Source organism: Lissotriton helveticus, chromosome 5_1 (genome assembly GCF_964261635.1).
Source record: "Lissotriton helveticus chromosome 5_1, aLisHel1.1, whole genome shotgun sequence".
NCBI lineage: Eukaryota > Metazoa > Chordata > Amphibia > Caudata > Salamandridae > Lissotriton > Lissotriton helveticus.
Window position 1 is genome coordinate 1,275,558,672 of NC_136065.1, and position 16,432 is coordinate 1,275,575,103.

At 45.0% G+C, this 16,432-nt stretch overlaps 1 protein-coding gene across 1 annotated transcript in view; it reads left to right on the top strand.

Moving 5' to 3' along the window:
* Window positions 1-16,432, top strand: part of ACTR6 (actin related protein 6) — a 294,492-nt gene that overhangs the window by 47,719 nt on the left and 230,341 nt on the right. Inside the window, exon 2 of the mRNA XM_078641225.1 lies at window positions 13,976-14,093. Coding sequence (XP_078497351.1) covers window positions 13,976-14,093 — 118 coding nt within the window. The remainder of the gene's footprint in view (window positions 1-13,975; window positions 14,094-16,432) is intronic.

Genomic DNA, 16,432 nt, shown 5'->3' on the forward strand with positions numbered 1-16,432 from the left:
GTCAGGACACCGATTACTCCTTTGATCTGCAAGTTGAGCATGTGTGCACAGAGATATTAACGCCGCCCGACCCCCGGGTTGTGGGCATAACGGCTGTGTACTGACCACCGATTCGTATTGTATATCTGCTCATTTTATGAAACTACTTGGGCATGTATGGGCCTGCACAGGCATGACTGCAATAAAAATTATTTAAAAAAAAAAAAAATGGAACGCTGAGTGCTCTAATACACCAGGTTGTAGGTGCTAGGTTCCGATGGGGGGTGGGGTGGTGACGCTGCCTCAGCTGAACCCAACAATTACCAAGTTGTGGGCTCAGAAATTGGTCTACCCAGGTATTCTGCACAAGTTCTGACTGAGCAGAGTGTCATAGAATATACTATTTGGTTTAGATGAATATATAGGTCGAGAGGGACCGAGTTAAAGGAATATTGACACTAGGGTTACGTTGCCTCCATATGTCTATTATAGATCAGTGTATTAGCCGGCCCATAGGCTGTTTACTTTGTGTGTCATGGAAGTCTGAGGAAGAGGTGGATAGGATCTATCTAGTCTAGTGCCCAATGTGCAATTAAAGTTTCCACTCAGGACCTAGGTAATACCTGCCCATTGTGCTTGCTGGCCCTACAGCTTGTTTAGGGAACCAATTGGGTCAATTTTCAGGGCATATGTCCTACCTGAGAAGGATGTGGTCACCATCCAGCCGCCTTTCTACCAGAACATATGTGCCATCTTTGGCTTGAATAATAGAATGTGGCTGAAAGGGAAGCCCTGTGCGCACCCATATTAGGGCACCCCTGACATAAGCATCATCAATTTGTGGAGAAGACCTGCCCTTGCTAGTGCTTCTAGCATCTCGTTGCTTCGTTCACCACTATGTAGGATTTATGGAGAAAGGCGATATGTGCCCTCTTCACTTGATGAAAGAATATGTTGTGAACCTTCAGCGTGCAGTATGCACCTCCTAATGTTTCAAATGAGGGAGATGAGATTAGATAGCTGTCATGGCAATGTACGTCTGAGCCTCCACCGCTCATAGGGCTCCTGTCTCAGCACACCGGTCATATGCAATACAGTGCAAACTACTGTCGTGATTTTGTGTGCTAAAACGATCTGCCCACTCCACCCCCCCCCGCTTGTGTCCGAAAAGTTAACAGTAACCAATGTTAATACATAGTGTAGGAGGCAGACGGCCTCCACCCAAACCTTCTTATAGCAGAAAACCACCAATGATGACATTGGGGTCTACCTGATTGACTTATTTGTTGTACTGATAAGTCCCTCGTAAAGTGGTATACCATATACCCAGCGCCAGTACGTCAAATGAAATGCTGCTAGTGTGCTGCTGCACTGATTGTGCCACCCACAGAAGTAGCCTTTCAAACCTGTCTCAGGACTGCCACTGCAGGGCCTGTGTGAGCAGTTTACTACCTCTTTGACTATGTAGTTAAAACTACTTGCCAAGACTTAAACTCCCCTTTTATTACATAAAGGTCACACTGCTAAGGTAGGCCATAAGTAATCCTAAGGGCTGGTTGCTATGTAAGTAAAAGGTAGGACATATACCTTAATATTTTGCATGTCCTGGGTGTGACGAACAGCCTATTTTGGTTTTCACTACTGTGAGGGCTACTCTTCTTCTAGGCTGGCATTGAGAATTACTTAATTCATTTTTTAGCTGTAATTCCTGACCAAAGAGGAGTAGATTTTTTATGTTTCAAATGTTTGGAATGGAAATGACAAATCCTCCTTACTGGTGAAGTTGGATTTAACAATATGGTTTTAGAAATGCCACTTTAAGAAAGTGTTTTGTAAACAACAGTGGTTCAATTAGGCCATTAATCTCGAAAGTGTTTATACACATAAGTTCTTAGTCAGTTTGAAGACCAAACAATACATAGTACACGAGGGCAAGCATAGACGCAAGCCACTGTACGGCGTTAAAATGCAATACATTTATTTATTGCATATTATTGAAAATTTTTTGAGTGTATGTCAAGATCTACTGCTCACAGTTAAGTGAAAGGAACGTGCAGTGATAAGTAAAAACGTAAATACATGCATCAACTCAAAACAAGACGCGGGACTCCTCTTTTCATTTTTTTATATAAAAAAAGAGGAGTCAATATGTCTATGGTCTACGGCTTTTCGATATCTATAGATTTGAGAGCCTTCCTGGACCAGAAACAAGCATCCTAGGACCGGTTTCGGGATTTCAGCCTTCATCAGCTATGATAGCTTGAATCCAGTGGCACAGTGAGCCTGAGATCCTCCCTGGACCGGAAACAAGCATCCTAGGACTTGTTTCAAGGTTTCACCCCTCATCAGCCAGGATAGCTTGAATCCAGTGGCACAGTGAGCCTGGGACCCACGTCTGGGCATACCTGGCACACTTAGGGTGAGGAAGCAAAAGACACACAATTGATGGACGGAATGCAGAACAAATCAAAACATTCACTCCCAGTCAAGAGTTCTGGGTTAAATCCATCATTCTTTTCCTATGCTGAACAAATCAAAACATTTGCATGGAATGGCATGGTGAGCAAAAAACGATGGAATTAGCTCCACATCTCTGTACTGGGATGAATGAATGACATTGTTCTGCATTCTGTCCATCAATTGTTCCATTTGCATTTGTCACCCCCGAGTGGGACGGGTATGCCCAGACGTGGGTCCTGTGCTCTCCATGCCACTGGAGTCAAGCTTCCTGGCTGATGAGGGGTGAAACCCCAAAACAGGTCCTAGCATGCTTGTTTCCAGTCCATGGCCTGGCAGTTCGGGCTGGACTATACCCATTGGGTGCAGGGTCAAGACTGATTTGCATATGGCTGGGTCCACACTGGAATGGCCTGGTGAGCAAAAAAACGATGGCTTTAGGCCCAGCTCTCTGTACTGGGGTGAATGTATGACATTGTTCTGAATTCTGTCCATCAATTGTTGTATTTGCAATGTTGGCGTTGGTCGCAGCCCAAAGGGCTACTGGTTTGCCCAGCTGCCATCATAGGCCTCGGCTTGGTTATTAATGTCCCTTCAGTTATGAGGCTGTCTACGTACTCCGAGAGGAGGGCGGGCATCACCTCCACGCTACACAGTCGTGAAGGCATCAGAAAGATGTTGGTGTGTCCAGCTGCAGAACTAGGCATCGTCTTGAGTATTAATGTCCCACTGGGCCCGAGACAGTCTGCCTACTTAGAGGGTTGTGACTCCAGTTCTTTTAGTGTCTTGGATAGAAATAAGAAAATGACAGATAGCAGGAAAACATTATTTTTAGTTCGGTGGGCGCTCTGCTGAGCACTCCATGGAGTCTGTGCAGGTTAAGGGCAGTATTACGATGAGGCATAAAGCCCGATTGGTCAGGATGAACCAGGGTGCTGATAACTTTGATCAGAAGTGTTGCCAGCCATTTCGCAAGGACTTTGGGCTCCACATTCAGTAGTGAGATTGGTCTGTAAGAGGCGCAGTTGGTCCTGGGTTTGCCTCCTTTATGTATGAAAACTATATTGGCCACGTGCTGGGTATGGGAGCATTCCCTTATCTTATTTCCTCAACATAGAGTGGATATAGGGGGCAAGTTTGTTTGGTCTCAATTTATATATTTCAATGGAGATACCGTTGGGCCCTGTTGCCTTCCCTGAGTTCACTCCCCTGATTGCCTGTGCCACCTCATTGTCCGTTAGTGGGGATTCCAGGTATTTCCTGTTTTCGTCTGAGAGCACGATCAGCCTGATGTCTTTAAGTAGCTCACTTTTCTCCTCTTCAGTGAAACTGCCGGTCGTGCTGTACACCGTGTGGTAATAATCTTCAAACATATCCGCTATTCCTTGTGGGTCAGTTATCGGACTGCAGTCGCTTCCCTGCACCTCAGGCACTAATCGTGATGTCCACTCCCTTCTGTCTAGCCATGCTATCAGCTTCCCAGCCTTATCCCCATGTTCGTATATCCTGCTCTGCACCTCTCCACTCTGCACCCTGGCTCTATCCCTGGCGATGCTATTAAACTCATCTTGCCTCAACTTTAGGAGGTGAAGTCTGTCGGGGGTTACTGCCTGAGCTAACTCTTCTTCTGACTTCATCACCTCCTCCTTCTCCAGAGTTTCTCCCTGGATGACTGTTTTGTAGGCCTCCCACAGGGTCTGGGCGGAGTCAACCTTGCCCTCATTATTTTGAAAGTAATTATCAGTGGCCTTGGCGATGCTCCTCCGAGTGGTCGGGTCTTTCAAATACCATGGATTGATGGGGGCTACTCTTCCAACGCTCGCGTGGTCTAGCACTACTTTCAGCCTTACTCGGGAGTGATCTGATATGCCCCTTCCCAGGTGACGAACGTCACGGATAGTATGTGCCTGTACTGAACGGGCCTAATGTCACGAGGTGGATATCGGTCTAGTTCCCCAGACATTACTCCATTGAAGTCTCCTCCCATTTTCAGGAGGCCTATTGGAAATGAGAGGAAAATCGTGCCTATATCTTTGAATGTGTCCGTTTGTAGGCCTGGCGGGACATAAATTGATACAAACGCAGCGGTCTTTCCTTCCCATTGGCCCGAGACCCCAATATATCTACATCGTATGTCTGCCCAAGTGCCGTGTATTATGAAGGTGAATGAGTTCTTGATTAATAAGCCAACTCCTCGTGACCCAGACGTGAATCCTGCGTATGCTACCAGCCTATACTCTCCTCTATGCAAGGCCATACATTTATTCCCGACTAGGTGTGTCTCCTTTAGAAGGATTACATTTGGGGTGTGTCATCTGATAAACTGGCTGACCATGCCACGCTTGATCTTATCCCACAGACCGTTTACGTTCCAACTGAGAACTCTGAACCATGACTCTTGTTTAATGCTCATCGTTGTTTCTCTTGTGGAGTCGCTTTAGCTCTGCTTTTTTCTTTGATGGTGTCGAAGAAATCAACTCTGTGTACAAAACACTAACCAAACATACATCTCCTTTACTCTGCCCCCCCAACTCCTAACACCCCCCACCCTGCTACCCTGCCCTCCAGGCTTAGACCTGCCCAGTCCGAACTTGCAGAGTGCCTGTCGCCCGGTAAGTTAACTAAAGGTAGATAAAAGAGGGGGAAATATCAACTATCCATCCCTCTGTCCACGGCAATTATGCAAGTTATGAGTCTCTAACATGGTAACATCCCAGGCGTTGGTCTAGCATAGTACACTGACTCTAAAACCTGGGCCCCCCGCAACCCATTGCACGATAGAACTAAGTTAAAGTCAAACATACCCCCCTGATCTCATACCCGGCCCTACGAGTCCGGATCGCCTTCCCCATCTTGATCTCTGATTCTGTTAACTGCTCGGCTGTCAAGCCAGTCTGAAGCCACTGCCGGATTGTCAAAGAACCAAGCTCGCCCCTCCGCTTCTACGCGGAGAATGGCCGGGAACATCATTGCGTACCTGAGCCCTTTCTCCCTGAGTCTCTTCTTGATGGTCAAAAAAGTTCGGCGTTGTCTTTGGACCAGTTGGGTAAAGTCAGGAAAGAACTTGAGATCTGCATTTTCATATCGAAGGGGGGGGGGTCACAGTTCGAGCATGTTGGAGGATTGCATCTCTGTCTCGGAAATTAAGGACTCGTGCTATCAATGGGCGCGGGGGTGCCCCAGGCTTGGGCCGCCCCCCGGAACTCTGTGCGCCCTCTCGATGGTGAAGAAGTTCCCTAGGCCTTCAGGTCGAAGGTTATTAAGTATGAGGTCCTCCACAAACTGGTCTGGAGCCGGCCCCTCCGCTTTTAGAGGCACACCAAGAATACGACTGTTATTTCGCCTTGTGCGGCCTTCGTAATCCTCCAGCTTGCGCTCGGCCATTTCATGGAAGGATTTGAGGTCCTGCACCTCTTTCTGAAGTTGGGCTACATCCTCCGTTAGGCTGGCGGTCTTGATGTCCAAACTCTTGACTTTTTCGCTCATTTTCAAGGTAGGCGCGGATTAGGTCAACATCTATGGAAATGGTGTCCATTTTGTGTTCTAGGGAATCTTTGACTCCAATGATGGCCGCCATGACATCCTGTAGAGTCCGCTCCGGGGTGGTTCCCTCGAGGTTTTTTGCAGTCTTAGATGCGTTGCGTAGGTCCGTTGGTGAACCCTTGGGTAGGGTGTAGCGATCAAGCTTATTGGATTGGACTGGTTTAGCTGTTTTGGGACCCCGGGCTGAGGTCCTCTCCGAGTCGCCTCTTCCTGCCGTCATGCAAGGCCCACAGACTGTGTTCTGTTCAGTAGCCGCCTCCATTGCTCCCAGCCGATGAGAAGAAGTGATGAGACAGACAGCAGGTCACCCTCTGTGCGGCCGCCGGGGCGCGCGTTGATGGTGGTGCACACTTTCCCTTCTGAAAATCCTCCACTTGTTGGGAGATATTATGGGCTGACCGGAATCTCAAAGAGCAGCAGCGATGGTGAGACTGCAGTAATGAACAGATGCAAATTAGGAGGCCAGGATCACATCCAGTGCACCACTCCACTTTCCTTTAGCACCACGCAGCTCCCTTTACCAAAGTACACCCTCACAGCAGGCAGGGCAGTAGAATGAGGCATATCTAAAACATGCAGGACCAGTAGCACTCCCGGCGCGTGACCGCTTGTTAGTAGTGCTTCAGTTGCGGGCCAGGCCGCCGCCACAGTTCCGCTCCGCGGTGTTACAGTCTACCATCGCCTAGGCGGCTGCAGATACATGCTCCTTCCCCCTGCAGTCTACGTACAATGGGCTGCTGTGTATGCCCGTTCCCAACTCAATCTGCTCTCTGCACCTATGGCTGCTGTGGGAACCCCGCGGGTTGATTGCTTGCAATGCCGCAAGGGTTGCGACGGAGCACTCACCAATAGGTGGTTCTTAGGTGTGGCCTGGTGAGGCACGTGTTGGGCCGGCGATATTTAAGCACCCAGGCTGGGGAGGTTGAGAAGAGTTGCAGCGTGATCCTCACCCTCCGCTGGGGCTCGTCACGGTCAAATGCTGCTGTGCTCTCTCACCTCTGTGCGATCCGTGGACCGGCGACTTCCGGTCCGTGGCGGCCGCCTCCTCCGCACACCCAGCGCTGGCTCGAAGAGTCACTCCAGCTCCCGGCCTCAGGGGTGTATGCAGGCCCAATTTATCGGGACCCGGTTCTCTGGTTAGGACGAAGCGCCGAAGCTCGGGAAAGCTTGGACAAGCTCTGCTTGTCCTCCGCACTGCGAATCAAGCCTTAGAGATCAGGATAAGCAGCAGGATGTATGCCGGGGAAGAGGTTACGGTGGAGCCGAAGATTTACACGGCCATCTTGCTCCGAAGCTGGGCCATGCCTCCAGGAAAACATTTTTAAAACCTGATGTTACAGGTTTATTTCTCATATAGATCGAGAAGAGAGAAAAACAAAACAAATTATAAACCTTGGTTAAATAGATAAGTTAACTTAATTGAACTGGGGGAAATATGTCCAAACCACCAGAGAAGATACTGTAGACACTTCTGTTCTACCAAGAAAAGTCAAAATGCAGTATCACTGGGAGTGAGAAGTTGATCCAGAAACTCTGCATCAAAGAATGCCTTCAAAATCACTCACCTGGACTTTTCAGAGTATTAGATTTGTTTAGTAAATATAATTAACATTACAGTGGTAATGTGACTACTTACAACAGTACCAATAATTACTAAAATACTATGCTCACTGCACATAAATTGCCTAAAGCCAATGTTTTTGGCTGCGTAGAAAATAATACTTGAGTGGATATTCCATATATTTAGTAATTAAATTTGTACTGCGATGGTTGTTTCAGTAACAAATCACTCCATTTGTTTTGATGGGCTGTGCACAACTCTGAGATTTATGACTGAGATGCAAATTTCAGCCAGTCAAGTGAAAAGTTGATAGTATTAGACGGAGAAGCAGGTGCTGTTGAAGAAAGAAAGTATAAGACTTTAGTTTTGGAGGTGTTTAGCATGAATGACCATTGAGTTATCCAGTGTCATATAGATGACTGTGAGGCAATCTGTAAGGCATACCTGAAGTTGGAGTCGAAAAGGAGAAGATTTGGCTGTCATCCCTAAATGAGCTTAAATATTAAAGAGCAGAGACGTAGAGTGGGAAAAGGAGGGAGCCTTGCTCAGAGCCTTGTGGGGAACCCACTGGTTGTGAAGTGGTGGTGGTGGTGGTTTTTCTTGAGCCCAGACATCCGAGCTTGAGTGATTTGAGAGGTAAGAGACAAGCTATTTGTGTGCTAGGCCAGTGATACCTAGTGAGTGTAGTGAGAAGAGTAGGGTTGGATGGTCATTCGTTTTGAATGCTGCTGATAAATTCAAGAATATGAGAATTGAGAAAAGTTTTTTGTGATGTGCAGTGGCGATTAAATTGGATAAATGTGAAAATGCTGTTCCTGTGAAGTGCAGGAAACAAAAACCTCGTAGAAGGGGATTGAGAAGATCATTGGAGGTGATTGAAAACTAGATGCTTCACTATCTTAAAGAGAAAAGAGAGTTGAGCTACTGGACTATTGTTAGAGAGATCAGCAGTATAGGTTCCTTTAAATGAGGTAAAACCGCTGCAGATCTGAGGGTAGACTGAGTATTGCACATCTACAAAGAGACGAGGACCATATCTATGTGGCAAATATCTATGGCCCTAATACTGACCTGCCTGAATTCTGGGAATATGTATCGAAAGAACTTGAAAATATTCCACACGATGAGCTCCTAGTGGTTGGGAGGGGGGGAATCTTAATCTACCATTAGATCCCTTGTTAGACAGGCAATCCAATACCACCCCCCACGAGCACATGAGGTATTGAAACGGATGTGTGCTAAATTCCACCTACATGACTCGTGGCGCCTCCAACACCCGGATGGCCTTGACTATACTTTCTATTCCTCTCCTCACAACTCTTATTCAAGAATAGATTACCTATTGATATCCGACTCACATACACACCTCATCGACGAAACTGATATAGCCCCCATATTTGTGTTGGACCATGCAGGTATCCATATGAAATTGGCAGGCTCACATTCACTTATCCCCCCAAGACGATGGCGCTTCAACGATGAGATATTGTCAGTACCAGAGAACAAGAAAAGCATAGAACAATGCATACAAGAATACTTCCAGATAAACTCACAGCCAGAAACAGATCCCGCCTTAGTATGGGACGCATTTAAGGCCACATTAAGGGGTACGCTGATAGGTATCAGGGCACGTATGAATAAAGAATTAAATTCCGAACTGGACTCTTTAGAGAAAACAATCAAGCAGCTAGAGTTACAGCACTCCCACGATCTGAACAATAAGGCTACCATCGACCGTTTGACTAATCTAAAATATAAATACAACGCCATCCTTCGTAAAAGGGCAGGAGTATGGATTAATAAATTCAAGGCCTTAAGGTTTTGTGAAGGTAACAAAGCAGGGAAACTCATTGCTTCTTATCTTAAACACAAAAGGAAGCAATTCCATATAACATCTATTAGGGACCAGTCCAATACCACCAAAACCAAACAGAAAGACATTCTCCACACATTCCAGTACTTTTACGAGATTCTTTATAAGAACAATAACCAATTCAACATGGAAGAATGTAACAATTATCTAAACTCAATTCAACTCCCACGTTTATCCGACCCTTACAAAGCCAAACTTGGGGCCCCACTGACTATAGCAGAAATTTCTACCGCCGGGAAAACACTGAAGAACAATGAAGCCCCGGGGCCTGGCGGCTTCACAGCCAATTTTTATAAGACCTTTGAGGAACAACTTAACCCATGACTCCTCAAGTTGTTCAAATCCTTTCCACTATCAAACAGAATCACCCCCACGATGAGTGAAGCAACAATAATAGTGAAACCTAAAGATGGGAAGGACCCTTTACTTCCTAAGAATTATAGGCCGATATCCCTTATAAATTTGGACTGCAAGATTTACGCGAAGGCCCTAGCATGCAGACTAAACGCCGTTCTGCCCTCCTTAATAAATAACTCACAGGTGGGGTTCCTGAAACACCGCCTTTCTAACGACAATACGAGACTCCTATGCCATGTGCTGGAGAAGTCGAAAATCTCGAATGCCCCCGCAGTAGCAATCAGGACGCGGAAAAGGCGTTTGATAAGGTGTCGTGGCCCTTTCTCCGTCAATGCATGCACATATTCAACATGGGTGATACTTTTATTGATATGGCATGTCCTTATACGCCTCCCCTTCAGCTAGAATTGCCATTAACAGTTCGTTATCAGAACCATTCCTTCTTGAACAAGGAACTAGACAGGGTTGCCCCTTATCTCCCGCTCTATTCCTTCTGGCGTTGGAACCTCTCCTCCGCGACATACAACAGAATGTAGATATTAGTGGCATCACCTTCGGCGATAAAAGTATTAAAATTGCTGCTTACGCAGATGATATCCTGATAGTCACTGAGAATCCCGACACCTCTATAGCCGCACTGATGAACTCTATAGAATCCTACTCTAAGCATTCAGGCTACAAACTGAATCGCGATAAATCTGAAGTAAAACCCCTCAACATCGTCACTAATAAGGAATCTTTAGGCACATCAGGCTTAGTCTGGCAAAACAATCACATCAAATATCTAGGTATAAAGTTTGGAAGCTCCATCATAGAGATCCTACAGCACAATGAAAAACTCACTTTAGAAAAAATAAAAACTCACCTAGACTGATGGTCACCCCGCTTCATCACTTGGTGGGGCAGGCTAGAGACCATCAAGATGATGATTACACCGCTAGTAAATTACTTAATTACCATGCTCCCCTTGATGCTGTCCCAAGATTTTCATAATAGATTAGATAAAATGATCAATAATTTCATATGGAAAGGGAAAAAAGCACGTATCAGCCTGCAAAAACTGAGATTAGATAAATCCATTGGCGGAGTCAATCTTCCAGACTTTAAGAGATATCAAATAGCCTTTTTAGCGAAACAGGGATCCTATTGGCTGTCCCCCCCCAGTGGACTATTCACCGGTGTGGCTAGACATCGAAAAAGCGCTCCTGGAAGGCATTCCTCCCATCTCAATCCTATCAATGAAAAGTAATCGGCTCCCATGTTCTAAGCCCATATTTACCAACACCAAAATAGCTTTACTCAGAGTAGATAAACTGCTAGACTCATCGATAAGAAAATCTAGGTGGGAAGCGATTTTGGAAAAAACCCTCCATCACTTACAAAGGTAAACCACTATTCAACCCAACCTGGATCAAGAAGGGAATTTTTTCCCCCCACCAACTCCATGATAATGGCTACCCTCTGCCCTTTACAAAAATCCAATCGAACTTTGGGATCGATAGTTCCGACTTTTACATATTCCTTAACGTTAAAACAGCCATTACAAAAGCGGGATTGACATCCAAACAACCGGCTCTTCCATCACTCCTCTCCTCCCTAAATAAAATTGGTCACCAGGTCTCGAGGCTATACAAATTGCTGAGCCCGCAATCATCCACATTAAATACCAAAACAACGCAGTTCTGGCCGTCAATCGCCTCCTTCTCCATCTCAGAGCTGGAGTGGTCCACGGCGTGAAGATCTTGCACGAGTAATAAAATAAGCCCTACATTATCACAAGCCAAGTTCTGGCTCATGCATAAAGTCTTCTGGACGCTGGCTCGCCTATACGCACACAAACTCAGCCCTGACGCATTTTGCTGGAACTGCAAGCGGGCAGAACGAGATCTGGACCACCTCATCCTCCAATGCGACTGCGTCTCAACGTTTTGGGATAGGGTATTTGACTTCATCCACAAAGTATTTAATATCTCACCTGCCAAAGAACTTCCCTATCTTGTTTTCGGCTTTACAAAGGAAACCCAAATCCCAGAAATAGACAGGGCCCTCCTAGACCTCCTCCTCACGGCGGCTGTGAAAGTCGTTTTAAACAACTGGAAAGACACCAAAAAGGCAAGCTATGCCTGTTGGCTAAACTGGGTGATTAACCTACGAGGAGCAGATAACATCTCTCTACTAAACACACCAGGGCGACCCTCACAAAGGAAACTTTGGAACTCACTGCATATCTACTTCAAAACCCATAAACCTCCGTGATTACCCATAGCCTGAACTGCTATGCCGCATCGTGGTGTCCCATCTAACATATTACATCTTGCATCTTACCTCTTACCTCTATCCTTTGCTTTCTCTTTCTACTCTCTTCTTCTTTCTCCTATCTACTTCGATCCTTTCCACTTCCTATTGATCTCTATCCTCTCAGAAGCCCAGCCTAGAAAGGCTTCATGGCTGATTGCTACATTACCTTCGTGACTGTCCCGAACAACATGAACACCATCGTGGGACATAATGTCTTTCTAAAGCCTTTCTCTGCTAAATTCACGTCATATCCTCTTTTGAATGATGTATAATTACATGTATTGGTTATATGTACATTGCAACTTCTGATTTGTATGCTACGAAACCCTAAAATTTCCAATAAAAACTTTTGAAATCAAAAAGATTTGAAGCAGGCAGGTTTTATGCCTTTTGTCAGGTTATAGTTAAAATGCAAGGTGAAACGCAAGAGCACTAGTTGTGGCTGCAAGTAGTTAAACGGTGTAATGGCTGAAGGTGCACAGGAGGGTTTGGGAGCTGTGATTATTGGAATTAGTTCAGTTTTAGAGTGTGGTGACAAGTTTGAAATTATAGTTAAGGAGTGAAGTGGAGCAGCCAGTACAGTAGTCAGTGTGGTGATTTTTGAGGCGATAAGTGTGGCAATGTCATCATCTGATCATCTACCAACAACAGAGTGGCATTAGGTCAATGTCTCCAAGACAAATGAATACAGGGTGTGAAAGAATTGTTGACAGGAGTCGTTCACTGGGCACTCTCAGACCTACTGATAGTGTTCCCATCAGGCAACCGACCTGTCAAGGTAGTTATTTGTTGATGCTACCTTTATTCCACTGTTTTTAATATTGGGAAGGGAAGGTCTTTATTAAATTGTTTTCCGTCCTTTACCCTATTTTAATGGCACTACCACCGTTTATATCTAAATTTGTTTAATTTCACAATTTTTGCACTGCTTGTGAGCAACCCCTGTTACCTACTCCTCGACTAAGTCAATCATTGGGGTACAAAAAACACGACTAGAGCACTATTGTGCATGCTCGCACACTGAGCGACTTCCAGTGAGCCTTAAGATGTTTGTCCCAAATGATGAAGGGCGGTACAGGTCGGTTGCCTGATGGGAACACTATCAGTAGGTCTGAGAGTGCCCAGTGAACGACTCCTGTCAACAATTCTTTCACACCCTGTATTCATTTGTCTTGGAGACATTGACCTAATGCCACTCTGTTGTTGGTAGAAGTTAAGATTGAGGGTTGTAGCATTTTAGGTCGGTAAAATTCCCTCAGACCCCCCTGTTGTATGTATTATCATCTGATCATGCCAGGTTGTTGAGGAGAAGATGTGGAGAACATAGTAGGTTGTTGATTTGGGTGAAAAAGATTAGTGTGATACTGAAGTAAGGTGATGGTTTTGAAAGTATGCAGACTTGGTATTGTCTAGGTTGTCTAATTGTGAACTCAAGGCTTTATTTACTCCTTGGGGTTTCAAGTGGTCTTGCCACTGAGCCACTTATGTAAGAGTGCTCTCATTTTAGTTCTGAAGTTGCGATTTGTAAGTGATCTCCATTGTAATGAGCTGTTTAAGAACATTATTGAAGTAATTGAATGGTGTGTCTAATAGGAGTGGTTTAAGATTGTTGTAAATTTGTTTCAAGATTGCTGGAAGGAAGTAGGGGAGTATTTGCCCTTTCATATGGGTGCGGGGGGAACACTGGACGTCGTATGTTAAGTCATGATCAGGAATTGGAATGCATGATGGTAGGTTTGGCATGAGTTTTTATTTATACATGTAGGAGATGTAGGAGTTTCCGTTTCCTCTGTTTATTTTTTGGTGAAAGGTGAATGATGGTTAATGAGTGGTTTTAATGAAGTTGTAGAAGTAATTTAGCTTGTTTTGAGTATTTCTGCTTGGAATTCATATTTTCTATTTTACAGTGTAATCCCCAACTGTCAGTTCAGATCCAAGACTGCTCGATTGAAAACGTTTACAGCAAACCAGATTGATGAAATAAAAGATCCTTCAGGACTTTTCTATATTCTTCCTTTCCAAAAGGTAATCCAATTTTCATGATTGGTAGCAGAAATATGCATGCTGTGTAATGGACTTTGTTAACGCTGAAATGTCTTGTTTATACAATATAAGTTGCTAACAGCAGAGTACATACCTGAGAAATTACTCCCAGCCTTGGCCTATGTTATGTTATGTTATAGGATTTGTAAAACGAGCAGCTGCCCCAGCAAAGGGGCGTCCCGGCACTAAAAACTGCAAACTGATCTGGGCAACACCGGAAAAGCACACAACAATAGGTTATGCAGTTAAGAAATAAGTTGTAATGGCTTTACGGAATAGTCTGTGGTTTTGAATACTTCTGATGCTCACAGGAGGAGTGTTCCAGAGCTTAGGAGCGAGAACGCGAAAAGAGCGCCCTCCAGCCCGGACTCTCCTTACCCTTATGTCAAAGTAGACCAGTCCTTAATGCCGTTTTCAGTGACTTTTAGTTCCCTGTTCCAAAATGGCCAGCTCGAGCAAATATTCTTGGTGACCGTTACATAGGTTGCAGGTATCTGCATTGAAGGTCGGATGGGTTGAGCTCACAAAATCATGGTGGTTTAATATGGAACATTGGGCAGGGCTATTGAAAGCCTCTGCAGTAAGCTAACTTTGAATAATACAAAACCTTTTAGTTCATGCTGTACATTGTTGGCAAAGTCCTGTGATGTGGATAACTGAAGCTCAAAGGAAAGTAACATATAGTTCACAAATGTAATGTGTGTGGACTTCTTCTTGTTAGACTCCAGTTGTAATTTTACAATACTACCCTCCTTCATGGAAACTAAGAAACATGTGGATGTCTTGGTGTCCTGGGCCAAAAGTATCCAAAGTATAAAGGTGTTAAATTCCTTTAAGTAAGTAATGTAAATGCAAGTGTTTCTCTTTATCTAGGGATAGGTATGGGTGAGGTTTTTGTTTAATTTCTTTTATTTACCCAGGTCACTATTTCCACTTCTAGACCACAGGGAAAAAAATATCCATTGAAGAGCTGTAGGAACAAAAGTTACAAAGAGACTGACATTCATCAAGCTAGATTATCAAAAATGTTGCCCTATCTGAGGTACTTAATATTTAAGGAAGCTATGCTCTCTTAAGAACTGTGCCGGCCAGTGGGCTCTGAATAAGTATGTCTTTGCAGACAGGCTATAGGTTATTCAATCACTCGCATAGCCCAGAGAGCAAAGGAATGCCATTTAGTACCTGCCAGTAGTTTCTATGCATGCATGGATACATGCTATTAGGGTGAAACGCACAAATGTGGAGATGATTGTAAGAAGGAAGCAGGCCGCATCAGAGCATCATAAGGGAGACTTTAGTTTTCATGGACAAACTGGATTGTGGAAACAAATGCATAAAGCTCTCTTGCAGGTTGTTGACACTGGCTTCCTAGATAGCATTTATAAATCTAATCTTACTAATTCAAATAAGTGCCCCCAGTAGTAAAAGGAGTCTATTATGTAAGTTCACCATACAGTTAAGAAACTGTCTTGAGGATGGACCCTATCACCATGGAGATCCCCGAACATTTTTTGTAATTATGTTGTCCCATCACGATTCCTCATTATTTATTTATAAAGTTTTATATAGAGCAAAGCAGATCAATTGAATCGCAAGTTACATGTTAGATCCAAGCATAGTAATACACAGGCACAGAGACCACGAACAAGAATAGCAGATGTGCATGGATACAATCATTACATATATAGTGTGGGAGAGGTGTGGCGCCGCGGCCAGGGCGACTGACGCTGGAATCTTGGGATCAGGGTTCGATCCCCGGGACCAGCGGCAGGTTAGCCCAGCACCATGTGACTCTGGGCAATAGCTCGCTTAATCTTCCCGACGGCCCCCAGCGCCTAGAGACCCTTACGGGTGATTGTGCGCTTTACAAATGTGGATTATTATTATTAGTGCTGGCTAGACCCGTAGGTATCAGAGCGATTTACATTAGGTTGCACAATGTTACATCAAAAATGAGCTACACATTGAGAGAGGAAAAAAGGTGAGACAAGTAGAGCGGGTGGGAGGGCGAAGTGTGAAGAGGGAGGACGAGGGAAAAGATGGCAGGAGAGACGAAAGGAAGTCTGCCCAAAGACCGACTGGGTAGGTGACGTTTGAGGAGGGAATCCACAGCCCGTCTCCCCTATAGCTAAACCAGGTAACTCAATCGGGCATCAGACAAGTAGCTAGGTCTTAACTGACGAGGGAAAGTTCACAGAAGAACGTCCAGTTGATAAACAGGGTAGGGACTATGAGCAAGGACGGGTGAGGGCAAAGGTCAATTGCTGGAAAGAGGAGAAGATTAGAGCAGAGAGGGATAGGGGGTAGGGAGAAGGGAGAAG